The 12,916-nt window shown below is 41.5% G+C and overlaps 1 protein-coding gene across 1 annotated transcript; it reads right to left on the reverse strand.

Annotated features, from left to right (window-relative positions):
* Positions 1–7,229: 7,229 nt before the first annotated feature.
* On the reverse strand, positions 7,230–12,434 carry LOC123492005 (mpv17-like protein 2). The gene is made up of 5 exons (XM_045223619.1): positions 11,994–12,434; positions 11,452–11,613; positions 10,843–10,919; positions 10,539–10,667; positions 7,230–8,316 (listed from the first exon to the last, which is right to left on the reverse strand). Exons 1-5 carry the CDS (start codon positions 12,181–12,183, stop codon positions 8,215–8,217), a joined length of 660 nt encoding a protein of 219 aa, XP_045079554.1. The 5' UTR covers positions 12,184–12,434; the 3' UTR covers positions 7,230–8,214.
* Between the last annotated feature and the right edge of the window lie 482 nt (positions 12,435–12,916).

Consider the following 12,916-nt stretch of genomic DNA (forward strand, 5'->3'; position numbering starts at 1 on the left):
TGAACATCTGAATGATTCAGAGGAGAACTGGGTGAAAGTGTTGTGGTCAGATGAGACCAAAATCGAGATCTTTGGCATCAACTCAACTCGCCGTGTTTGGAGGAGGACGAATGCTGCCTATGACCTCAAGAACACCATCCCCACCGTCAAACATGGAGGTGGAAACATTATGCTTTGGGGGTGTTTTTCTGCTAAGGGGACAGGACAACTTCACCGCATCAAAGGGACGATGGACGGGGCCATGTACCGTCAAATCTTGGGTGAGAACCTCCTTCCCTCAGCCAGGGCATTGAAAATGGGTCGTGGATGGGTATTCCAGCATGACAATGACCCAAAACACACGGCCAAGGCAACAAAGGAGTGGCTCAAGAAGAAGCACATTAAGGTCCTGGAGTGGCCTAGCCAGTCTCCAGACCTTAATCCCATAGAAAATCTGTGGAGGGAGCTGAAGGTTTGAGTTGCCAAACGTCAGCCTCAAAACCTTAGTGACTTGGAGAAGATCTGCAAAGAGGAGTGGAACAAAATCCCTCCTGAGATGTGTGCAAACCTGGTGGCCAACTACAAGAAACATCTGACCTCTGTGATTTCCAACAAGGGTTTTGCCACCAAGTACTAAGTCATGTTTTGCAGAGGGGTCAAATACTTATTTCCCTCATTAAAATGCAAATCAATTTATAACATTTTTGACATGCGTTTTTCTGGATATTTTTGTTGTTATTCTGTCTCTCACTGTTCAAATAAACCTACCATTAAAATTATAGACTGATCATGTCTTTGTCAGTGGGCAAACGTACAAAATCAGCAGGGGATCAAATAATTTTTTCCCTCACTGTATGTATGCTGTAGCTAAGAAAGTAATACTAAGTGTATGTTGTGTAGTAAGCTGTTAGTAGCCCATGTGCCTCACCCAAATAATTTTGCCAACTGTTCTGACTTGGTGGTGCACAAGTAGCCTATAACCTGTTTTAGAGAAATGTCATCATCGAATAGTGTAAGAGCTTTCATTGTCTGCTTATATGCCCCCTTTATTTATCCTACGGTTCTGACTTGTGGTACAGGGAGAATACTGTAAGAATGGCCCATGTTCTGAATTCTGTCGCTGTACATTTCAAAAGTGCTGAACAAATAGTTATATTGACTACGTCCGTCCTAGCTCGCTCATTAATGTCTTAATCAAAATTACGGATTGCCTATATACAGTGGGGAAAAAAAGTATTTAGTCAGCCACCAATTGTGCAAGTTCTCCCACTTAAAAAGATGAGAGAGGCCTGTAATTTTCATCATAGGTACACATCAACTATGACAGACAAAATGAGGAAAAAAAATCCAGAAAATCACATTGTAGGATTTTTTATGAATTTATTTGCAAATTATGGTGGAAAATAAGTATTTGGTCACCTACAAACAAGCAAGATTTCTGGCTCTCACAGACCTGTAACTTCTTCTTTAAGAGGCTCCTCTGTCCTCCACTCGTTACCTGTATTAATGGCACCTGTTTGAACTTGTTATCAGTATAAAAGACACCTGTCCACAACCTCAAACAGTCACACTCCAAACTTCACTATGGCCAAGACCAAAGAGCTGTCAAAGGACACCAGAAACAAAATTGTAGACCTGCACCAGGCTGGAAAGACTGAATCTGCATTAGGTAAGCAGCTTGGTTTGAAGAAATCAACTGTGGGAGCAATTATTAGGAAATGGAAGACATACAAGACCACTGATAATCTCCTTCGATCTGGGGCTCCACGCAAGATCTCATCCCGTGGGGTCAAAATTATCACAAGAACGGTGAGCAAAAATCCCAGAACCACACGGGGGAACCTAGTGAATGACCTGCAGAGAGCTGGGACCAAAGTAACAAAGCCTACCATCAGTAACACACTACGCCGCCAGGGACTTAAATCCTGCAGTGCCAGACGTGTCCCCTTGCTTAAGCCAGTACATGTCCAGGTCCGTCTGAAGTTTGCTAGAGTGCATTTGGATGATCCAGAAGAGGATTGGGAGAATGTCATATGGTCAGATGAAACCAAAATAGAACTTTTTGGTAAAAACTCAACTCGTCGTGTTTGGAGGACAAAGAATGCTGAGTTGCATCCAAAGAACACCATACCTATTGTGAAGCATGGGGGTGGAAACATCATGTTTTGGGGCTGTTTTTCTGCAAAGGGACCAGGACGACTGATCCGTGTAAAGGAAAGAATGAATGGGGCCATGTATCGTGAGATTTTGAGTGAAAACCTCCTTCCATCAGCAAGGGCATTGAAGATGAAACGTGGCTGGGTCTTTCAGCATGATAATGATCCCAAACACACCGCCCGGGCAACAAAGGAGTGGCTTCGTAAGAAGCATTTCAAGGTCCTGGAGTGGCCTAGCCAGTCTCCAGATCTCAACCCCATTGAAAATCTTTGGAGGGAGTTGAAAGTCTGTGTTGCCCAGCGACAGCCCCAAAACATCATTGCTCTAGAGGAGATCTGCATGGAGGAATGGGCCAAAATACCAGCAACAGTGTGTGAAAACCTTGTGAAGACTTACAGAAAACGTTTGACCTGTGTCATTGCCAACAAAGGGTATATAACAAAGTATTGAGAAACTTTTGTTATTGACCAAATACTTATTTTCCACCATAATTTGCAAATAAATTCATTAAAAATCCTACAATGTGATTTTCTGGATTTTTTTTCCTCATTTTGTCTGTCATAGTTGACGTGTACCTATGATGAAAATTACAGGCCTCTCTCATCTTTTTAAGTGGGAGAACTTGCACAATTGGTGGCTGACTAAATACTTTTTTTCCCCACTGTATCTGCTTGTCGTCCCCTTATGCCATAGTTTGTACATTTCAATTGTCAGTAGAAGCCACATTTGTTTAAGCAAGTCAGCCATATCTCTTCATTCAAAGACTCAATCATGGACACACTTACTGACAGTTGTGGCTGCTTTGCGTGATGTATTGTTGTCTCTACCTTCTTGCCTTTGTGCTGTTGTCTGTACCCAATAATGTTTGTACCATGTTTTGTGCTGCTACCATGTTGTGCTGCTGCCATGTTGTGTTGCTACCATGTGGTTGTCATGTGGTGTTGCTACCATGCTGTGTTGTCATGTGTTGCTGCCATGCTATGTTGTTGTCTTAGGTCTCTCTTTATGTAGTGTTATGGTGTCTCTCTTGTCGTGATGTGTGTTTTGTCCTATATTTTTGTTTTTAATCCCAGCTCCCGTCCCCGCAGGAGGCCTTTTGCCATTTGGTAGACCGTCATTGTAAATAAGAATATCAGCTATGTTTTTTTTTAAAGGCAGTAAATGAGGCTGAATGAACTGTTTCGCTGCCAGACAAGGCTCCGCTGATAGCCAGGTGTAGCAGTGGTAAGGTGTTGGGAAAGCTTTATGTAGGCCCTAACAGTTTGTGGGCACCATTTTAGTGCAATTAATGTATTGTTTAGTGTTGCGGCTTAGCTGGCATGCACCCCCCCATTTTTTGGGGGGACCCACCAAGATTGACATGCTAAAATTGCCACTGATTATGGATAAGAGCGAGAAAGAATATGTTTATTTGTCAAATGGCATTCAAGCATCGATCATCAGGTCACCAGAATAAGACCATCGATATTTATTGAAAATGTGCATCAAGATCACAGTGCACTTTCACCACCCTGTGAAGTTCATCATAATTTATTTCATCTGTAGCCTAATAAAGTGCATGGTTTCCAGAGTCATAGTGGGAGGTCCACACACCATATCATCACGTGACTCCAAGTTTACTTCGATATGATAGTTATTAGGCCTATATCAATATTTGCGCATAAAGGCATTTCCACCGCCATTTCTCGCATAATTCATTTTACCGACACAAAAAGATCCCTCCATGTCGAACAAACAAATGTTCTGTCGGCATTTGTAAAATTGTACCGAAACTTCCTGCGATGGAAACCCATTTAACTTGTATTTTTCATTCGGCACATGGGAATTTAACCGCAAAAGTAATTTTTATGTGCACAAGTCAATCTATCAACATCTGGAAATGCTTAATTGAGGACATATTCCTTCTATTCCAGGGCACAGCAGAGGAACTTCATAAATTCCCCTCCTTCATCAATACAAGCAGTGAACATCTGAAATTCACCCTCACCTTTGATGCGCATGAAACAAGTTTCTGGATATTTCAAATCAAATAAAATTGTATTTGTCACATGCGCCAAATACAACAGGTGTAGACCTTACAGTGAAATGCTTACTTACAAGCCCTTAACCATCAATGCAGTTTTAAGAAAAATAAGTGTTAAGTAAAAAATAGATAAGTAAATATGAAAAAATAAGAAAAATAGAAAAATAACAAATAATTAAAGAGCAGCAGTAAAATAAAAAGTAGCGAGGCTATATACAGGGGGTACCGGTACAGAGTAAATGTGCGGGGGCACAGGATAGTCAACGTAATTGAGGTAATATGTACATGTGGGTAGAGGTAAAGTGACTATGCATAGATAATAAACAGAGAGTAGCAGCAGCGTAAAAAGAGGAGGGGGGGACAATGCAAATAGTCCAGGTAGCCATTTGATACGCTTGGGCGTAGAAGCTGTTAAGAAGCCTTTTGGACCTAGACTTGGCGCTCCGGTACCGCTTGCCGTGTGGTAGCAGAGTGAACAGTCTATGACTAGGGTGGCTGGAGTATTTGGCAAATTTTAGGGCCTTCCTCTGACACCGCTTGGTATAGAGGTCCTGGATGGCAGGAAGCTTGGCCCCAGTGATGTACTGGGCCGTATGCACTACCCTCTATAGTGCCTTGTGGTCGGAGGACGAGCAGTTGCCATACCAGGCGGTGATGCAACCAGTCAGGATGCTCTCGATGGTGCAGCTGTATAACTTTTTGAGGATCTGAGGACCCATGCCAAATCTTTTCATTCTCCGGAGGGGGAATAGGCTTTGTCGTGCCCTCTTCACAACTGTCTTGGTGTGTTTGGAACATGATAGTTTGTTGGTGATGTGGACACCAAGGAACTTGAAGCTCTCAACCTGCTCCACTACAGCCCCGTCGATGAGAATGGGGGCGTGCTCGTTCCTCCTTTTCCTGTAGTCCACAATCATCACCTGTGTCTTGATCACATTGAGGGAGAGGTTGTAATCCTGGCACAACACAGCCAGGTCTCTGACCTCCTCCCTATAGGCGGTCTCATCGTTGTCGGTGATCAGGCCTACCACTGTTGTGTCGTCGGCTCGTCTGGTAGGCTCATGTCACTGGGCAGCTTGCGGCTGTGCTTCCCTTTGTAGTCCGTAATAGTTTGCAAGCCCTGCCACATCCGACGAGCGTCGGAGCCGGTGTAGTACAATTCAATCTTAGTCCTGTATTGACGCTTTGCCTGTTTGATGGTTCGTTGGAGGGCATAGCGGGATTTCTTATAAGAATCCGGGCTAGAGTCCCGCTCCTTGAAAGCGGCAGCTCTACCCTTTAGCTCAGTGCGGATGTTGCCTGTAATCCATGGCTTCTGGTTGGGGTATGTACGTACGGTCACTGTGGGGACGACGTCATCGATGTACTTACTGATGAAGCCAGTGACTGATGTGGTGTACTCAATGACATCGGAAGAATCAAGGAACATATTCCAGTCTGTGCTAGCAAAACAGTCCTGTAGCTTAGCATCTGCGTCATCTGACCACTTCTGTATTGAGCGAGTCACTGGTACTTCCTGCTTTAGTTGTTGCTTGTAAGCAGGAATCAAGAGGATAGAATTATGGTCAGATTTGCCAAATGGAGGGTCAGGGAGAGCTTTGTACGCATCTCTGTGTGTGGAGTAAAGGTGGTCTAGAGGTTTTCTTTCCTCTGGTTGCACATTTAACATGCTGGTAGATATTAGGTAAAACGGATTTAAGTTTCCCTGCATTAAGTCCCCGGCCACTAGGAGCGCCGCCTCTGGATGAGCATTTTCTTATTTGCTTATGGCCTTATACAGCTCATTGAGTGCGGTCTTAGTGCCAACATCGGTTTGTGGTGGTAAATAGACAGCTATGAAAAATATAGATGAAAACTATCTTGGTAAATAGTGTGATCTACAGCTTATCATGAGATACTCTATCTCAGGCGAGCAAAACCTAGAGATTTCCTTAATATTAGATTTTGTGCACCAGCTGTTATTTACAAATATACACATACCGCCACCTCATCTTACCGGAGGCAGCTGTTCTATCTTGCCGATGCACCGAAAACCCCGCCAGCTGTATGTTATCCATGTCGTCGTTCAGCCACAACTCGTTGAAACATAAGATATTACAGTTTTTTATGTCCCGTTGGTAGGATATTCTTGATCGGAGCTCATCCATTTTATTATCCAATGATTGTACGTTGGCTAATAGGACTGATGGTAGAGGCAGATTACCCACTCACTGTCGGATCCTTACAGGGCACCTCGACCTACACTTCCGGTCAAAAGTTTTAGAACACCTACTCATTCAAGGGTTTTTCTTTATTTGTACTATTTTCTACATTGTAGAATAATAGTGAAGACATCAAAACTATGAAATAACACATATGGAATCATGTAGTAAAAAAGTATTGAACAAAACATTTTATATTTGAGATTCTTCAAATAGCCACCATTTGCCTTGATGACAGCTTTGCACACTCTTGGCATTCTCTCAACCAGCTTCATGAGGTAGTCACCTGGAATGCATTTCAATTAACAGGTCTGCCTTGTTAAAAGTTAATTTGTGGAATTTCTTTCCTTCTTAACGCATTTGAGCCAATCAGTTGTGTTGTGACAAGGTAGGGGGGTGGGGGGGTATACAGAAGACCAAGTCCATATTATGGCAAGAACAGCTGTGCAGCGACGCTCCCCATCCAACCTGACAGAGCTTGAGAGGATCTGCAGAGAATGGGAGAAACTCCCCAAATACAGGTGTGCCAAGCTTGTAGCGTCATACTCAAGAAGTCTCGAGGCTGTAATCGCTGCTAAAGGTGCTTCAATAAAAGTACTGAGTTAAGGGTCTGAATACTTACGTAAATGTAATATTTCAGTTTTATTTTTAATAAATATGCAAACAATTCAAAAAACCTGTTTTTGCTTTGTCATTATGGGGTATTGTGTGTAGATTGATGAGGAAAAATAAACAATTTAATCCATTTTAGAATAAGGCTGTAACCTAACACAATGTGGAAACCTAGCTCCTGATTACATTGATTCTGCTCTTCCCACAACAGTGTATGTAGATTAGTAGAACATGGCCAAAAAGTTAATTATTGAGTAATTAGGGGAACCACTTGCATAGGATTTCACAGGCTTCTCTGGTCCTCCGTTTTGAAATACACAAGTTTAGTGGATAAGGAAGTTAAGCCTTGTCTGTCTGGATTCTTAATCAACAGTGGGAGGAATTCCTCACTATAATATTTAATAATACTGAATCTATAAACCCTTTCCTACCAAAAACGTCATGTTATATACCCTTTTGATCCCTTTCATAAAAATAAAAAAATCAGAAGCAGAGTTGCAATGTATTATTAAAGTACAAGTAAGAGTAATCAGGTCAGATAACTACACACATTTTCAATTATGTATAAAAATTAAAAATAAACATTACACCTTATTCATTTTTCAAATGTTAATCACAGCATTTAACAGACTTTTCCCCATCCACCTATGCAAATACAAGATCATAGATTGATATGTATTATGGACAGACTGTGCATAATCTATCGTTTCCATTCTTCAACACATTTGCCATAAATGACCAACTATGTAAATAAATACATAGTATTCTTCATTTAACTGTTGAATCTGTAAATCCTTTCAAAGTAATAGGGCCTGTATTTAACCATCATTGCTTCAAGTTTTAAATTGTTGTGAAAAACTTCTACATCACTGTGACTAACCACTGAGGTCACTAGAACAATCATCTTGCAGTAAAACATTGAATACTGGAGTAATTTATATCTTTCATAATTTAGATAAATGTATTGGTCTATTTGAAATACTGATACAAATATTAGGCAGTAGTGAATCATTTTTAAGGCAAGATTGGTATCTTAAACAGTAGGATAACAGTAGTTGATTATAGTTACTGTGGCTGGAAAGAATTACACCATAACAGTTACACACATAGAAATACACATAACTAATTATACACGTATGAAATTATACACCTTGCAGTGCGCAAGAGACAACTGTTCCAAGAATGAAACATTGATCTTCAACTCTTTGGAGTTCAGTATTGAGTTTAGTACTAGGGCTAAACCTACTCCTCAAACCGTTTAGCTGGAGCGATGGGCCCAACATCCTCCTGGGTCGCCTTTGTGACACCACTGTCAAGAACGAGCTCTCCTGGGTGTTCATCTTCCTGTCAACAGACCAATAGAATGGATTAAAATATATACAGTGGGGAAAAAAAGTATTTAGTCAGCCAACAATTGTGCAAGTTCTCCCACTTAAAAAGATGAGAGAGGCCTGTAATTTTCATCATAGGTACACGTCAACTATGACAGACAAATTGAGAAAAAGAATCCAGAAAATCACATTGTAGAATTTTTTTATGAATTTATTTGCAAATTATGGTGGAAAATAAGTATTTGGTCAATAACAAAAGTTTCTCAATACTTTGTTATATACCCTTTATTGGCAATGACACAGGTCAAACGTTTTCTGTAAGTCTTCACAAGGTTTTCACACACTGTTGCTGGTATTTTGGCCCATTCCTCCATGCAGATCTCCTCTAGAGCAGTGATGTTTTGGGGCTGTCGCTGGCAACACGGACTTTCAACTCCCTCCAAAGATTTTCTATGGGGTTGAGATCTGGAGACTGGCTAGGCAACTCCAGGACCTTGAAATGCTTCTTACGAAGCCACTCCTTCGTTGCCCGGGAGGTGTGTTTGGGATCATTGTCATGCTAAAAGACCCAGCCACATTTCATCTTCAATGCCCTTGCTGATGGAAGGAGGTTTTCACTCAAAATCTCACGATACATGGCCCCATTCATTCTTTCCTTTACACAGATCAGTCGTCCTGGTCCCTTTGCAGAAAAACAGCCCCAAAGCATGAAGTTTCTACCCCCATGCTTCACAGTAGGTATGGTGTTCTTTGGATGCAACTCAGCATTCTTTGTCCTCCAAACACGATGAGTTGAGTTTTTACCAAAAAGTTACATTTTGGTTTCATCTGACCATATGACATTCTCCCAATCCTCTTCTGGATCATCCAAATGCACTCTAGCAAACTTCAGACGGGCCTGGACATGTACTGGCTTAAGCAGGGGGACACGTCTGGCAATGCAGGATTTGAGTCCCTGGCGGAGTAGTGTGTTACTGATGGTAGGCTTTGTTACTTTGGTCCCAGCTCTCTGCAGGTCATTCACTAGGTCCCTCCGTGTGGTTCTGGGATTTTTGCTCACCGTTCTTGTGATCATTTTGACACCACGGGGTGAGATCTTGCGTGGAGCCCCAGATCGAGGGAGATTATCAGTGGTCTTGTATGTCTTCCATTTCCTAATAATTGCTCCCACAGTTGATTTCTTCAAACCAAGCTGCTTACCTATTGCAGATTCAGTCTTCCCAGCCTGGTGCAGGTCTACAATTTTGTTTCTGGTGTCCTTTGACAGCTCTTTGGTCTTGACCATAGTGGAGTTTGGAGTGTGACTGTTTGAGGTTGTGGACAGGTGTCTTTTATACTGATAACAAGTTCAAACAGGTGCCATTAATACAGGTAACGAGTGGAGGACAGAGGAGCCTCTTAAAGAAGAAGTTACAGGTCTGTGAGAGCCAGAAATCTTGCTTGTTTGTAGGTGACCAAATACTTATTTTCCACCATAATTTGCAAATAAATTCATAAAAAATCCTACAATGTGATTTTCTGGATTTTTTTTCCTCAATTTGTCTGTCATAGTTGACGTGTCCCTATGATGAAAATGACAGGCCTCTCTCATCTTTTTAAGTGGGAGAACTTGCACAATTGGTGGCTGACTAAATACATTTTTTCCCCACTGTACGCAAAACATACTAGAATTCCATCGGTGTATTGCCCTTATGCGTTAGTGTATTTGACAGAGAAGTTAAGGGGTTTTGCCTGACGATTCAAACTGAATTCTTCCGCTGCTCTATCGTTCGCTACATACTTCAATCTGAGACTGCCATTACATTTACATTAACGTCATTTAGCAGACGCTCTTATCCAGAGCGCCATCATTGAAATTGTTTGTGGTGACGTCAAAATGAGGGGTGTTGTACAAAACAAAGCCATCAACAATTAGATAATCTCTAACCAATCAGTGTATCAAAGCAAAAAAATAATTTTCGAAACGCTGCTTTAACCACGTGTGTTCTGGCTCTGGTCCAACCTATTGGTTTCTGGGACCAATCAGACAGTCTAGAATGGATTTCCATTCTAGAAATCGTCTGTGAGGTACTCAGATCTAGACTCATTGCGGAGAAGAAACTAACTTCCGGGTATTCCGTGGGCGTGGTGTACCGTTTGGCCGGAGGCCCGGAGCAAGGAGTTTGGGTAGCCAGGCAAAAGGGGGTTACGTTTCCCTATTGATCCCAATATCTCTCTGACTACAGTCCAACTTACTCTGTGTTTGAGGTAAGACAGGTAGGTGTCCCAACCCAGTGTTATTGTGTTCACATAAAGGACCCGGTATTGGGGTGAAAGGAAATAGAAGTTGATCAGCTGTGCAGCAGGCCAGACACACCAATCAGCCTATGGTAAGAAACAACACACGGTAACAATTAGACCCCAGTGTTCCAAATATCATAACCTCAGTCAAATCAAACCTCTGTATTCTCTAGTGTCATCATAGATATATCAACATAACATAAGGTGGTATAATTAAACAAGGAATACATTCTATATCATACAGGACTGTAGTACTTACCTTATAGAACTCCCAGAACTTGTCTTTGAATTCCAGAGCGCCTTTGGATAGACTGTGTCCCTCCATTACTCCCATGCCTGCAATAAACAAAGGTGAAGGATGGGTGCATTGACCGTATGAAAGTCTGGGATATCTACTAAATAATTAAACAGTATGTAGTCAGTATAAAAATGGAAACATTGGATGTTATCTGTAGCCTATCACCATAGTAAGGGTTTGGTACCCATTTACATTGTTTGTTACCTTAATGCTGTTTGTCATATTCTTGGCAACCTTTGACCCCCTCTAACATCTAGTATTGACGTACGGTACACAAACCCTTTTCTTACCTCACTAGTGGCTTGATGCAATTGACCTTTGACTCCACACACACTTAAGATAAACACGCACAAGGCATTTCACATTCAGAACATTTCACCTCCGAGCCAATCCTAATCCCAAAGTGAAAACTCCTATAGATACACAAGACTAGTGAAGGCTGAAGGGGGTGTAGGCCTATTTGTTATTGCACTAAGACAATCAAATATTGCATATAAGAATGTTAATGCGAAAAATAAATTACACCTGGTATGAATGGAAGCCAAAAGAGCTTTTGCATGTTATTCTCACCTAAAAAGTACCAAGCTCCAAGGATTGGTGAGCAAACTAGCTGGTCCACTAGGACTTTCTTGCCTACAGTGTGCAAGGCTTTGCCAATGTAGATTTTATCCAGCCACGAATACCAGTAGTGGAGGACAGGTCCCATGGAGCAACCCACTCCAAACATGTGCCCTAGGGAAAATAGAAAATAAACTATTGACAGAAGTACCTCAAATGTATTTGTACATGTTCTCTGTCAAGGATAGGGTATCACGTCAGCTCTAGTATAAAACATTTAAAAAACATTGTGCCAAGAGCCCAATGCTTTAATGGCACAGATGCAGCCTAATATATCGGCACCACTTGCACTTTATAATAGAGTGCAATGGAGCAGAATGCTGTTGTTTTTTTTCCTTCCACAAAACTGTTTGAATGGCTATTTTATTTATTTTCTAAACAAATAAGTGTGAACACCAAAAGTTTTCAATTTCAACTTTCTTTAGAATAAATAGTTAATGGTGCATGGGCGCCAATATATTTGACCGCAACTGTACACAAATGGATATTCTCACCTGTGCGACTCCAGTCACGAATTTTCTGAGGATCTTTCCTTTTCTCCCTGGTTTGCTGTATGATATCTCCCAGAGACAACATAACACCTCCACTGAGAGTGTTTGTTAATATGAGCAACCTTCCTTGTAACAGTGGTTTCCAATAGAATGAAATCCGCACAAGAAAGTCTTTACCTCGAGGAATCACCATGATTAATTTGCAGGAGAACAGTCATCTGCAACGCATTAGCTAGCTAACTGTGGCTCGTGCCTGCCTGGTAAAGGTTGACCACACGCTAATCAATATCTTTGTTGAAAGTATCGAAGTCGAACCCATCTGATGTGGCAATTTAGCTGACACTGACACATTAGTTGAGTTAAAATAGTAATTAAAACGTAAAGTAGTCTGAATGACAACTGACTCACTTCCTCATCAACACATGTAACTTTATACGTCCGTGATGTAACTACCACAGAGTTTCCCTGTCTTCCTGGCAGATTTGAAGTCCTGAAATCACACACTGCCACCACTACTGCCACCTAGTGTTGTCAGTTACATTTGTTGTTTTCAGGCCCTACCGCACTTGCAGCTAGCTAGTGGCCAGCTCAACAGTACAATAATATTTAGTTTATTTTAAATCTGTGAATTAGCTTGACTTACTGTACACTAAGGTCTATTGAATGTACAGTAACACTATTTATATAGGTTGGGGTGGGACAGAGTGCCTAAAGTAAAATACTTTTGACATGTAAAAAGTGTTTAGAGAGCACATTTGAAAGTATAGCGTCATCATGTGGCAAAAAAAATTGTTTAACTGTCAAAGGCCTTGTTCTATCTCTCCGAATAGTTTTATACAGAAGGCAGAAGAGCCAGACTGCTCCTGGGTAGGTAACAACACATCCGCCACGCTGATCCTCAACCTGGGAGCCCCTAAGGGGTGCAT

This window comes from Coregonus clupeaformis, chromosome 11 (assembly GCF_020615455.1).
Source record: "Coregonus clupeaformis isolate EN_2021a chromosome 11, ASM2061545v1, whole genome shotgun sequence".
Classification (NCBI taxonomy): Eukaryota; Metazoa; Chordata; class Actinopteri; order Salmoniformes; family Salmonidae; genus Coregonus; species Coregonus clupeaformis.

What these genes read in the sequence shown, in the direction of transcription:
- LOC123492005 (XM_045223619.1), bottom strand. Translation starts at nt 12,183, where the DNA reads ATGGTGATTCCTCGAGGTAAAGACTTTCTTGTGCGGATTTCATTCTAT. An exon ending in TGGAGCTTGGTACTTTTTAG is followed by an intron (nt 10,920 to 11,451) that starts GTGAGAATAACA and finishes TGTTTATTGCAG; the next exon opens with GCATGGGAGTAATGGAGGGA. An exon ending in TGTCTTACCTCAAACACAGA is followed by an intron (nt 8,317 to 10,538) that starts GTAAGTTGGACT and finishes GTCTGTTGACAG; the next exon opens with GAAGATGAACACCCAGGAGA.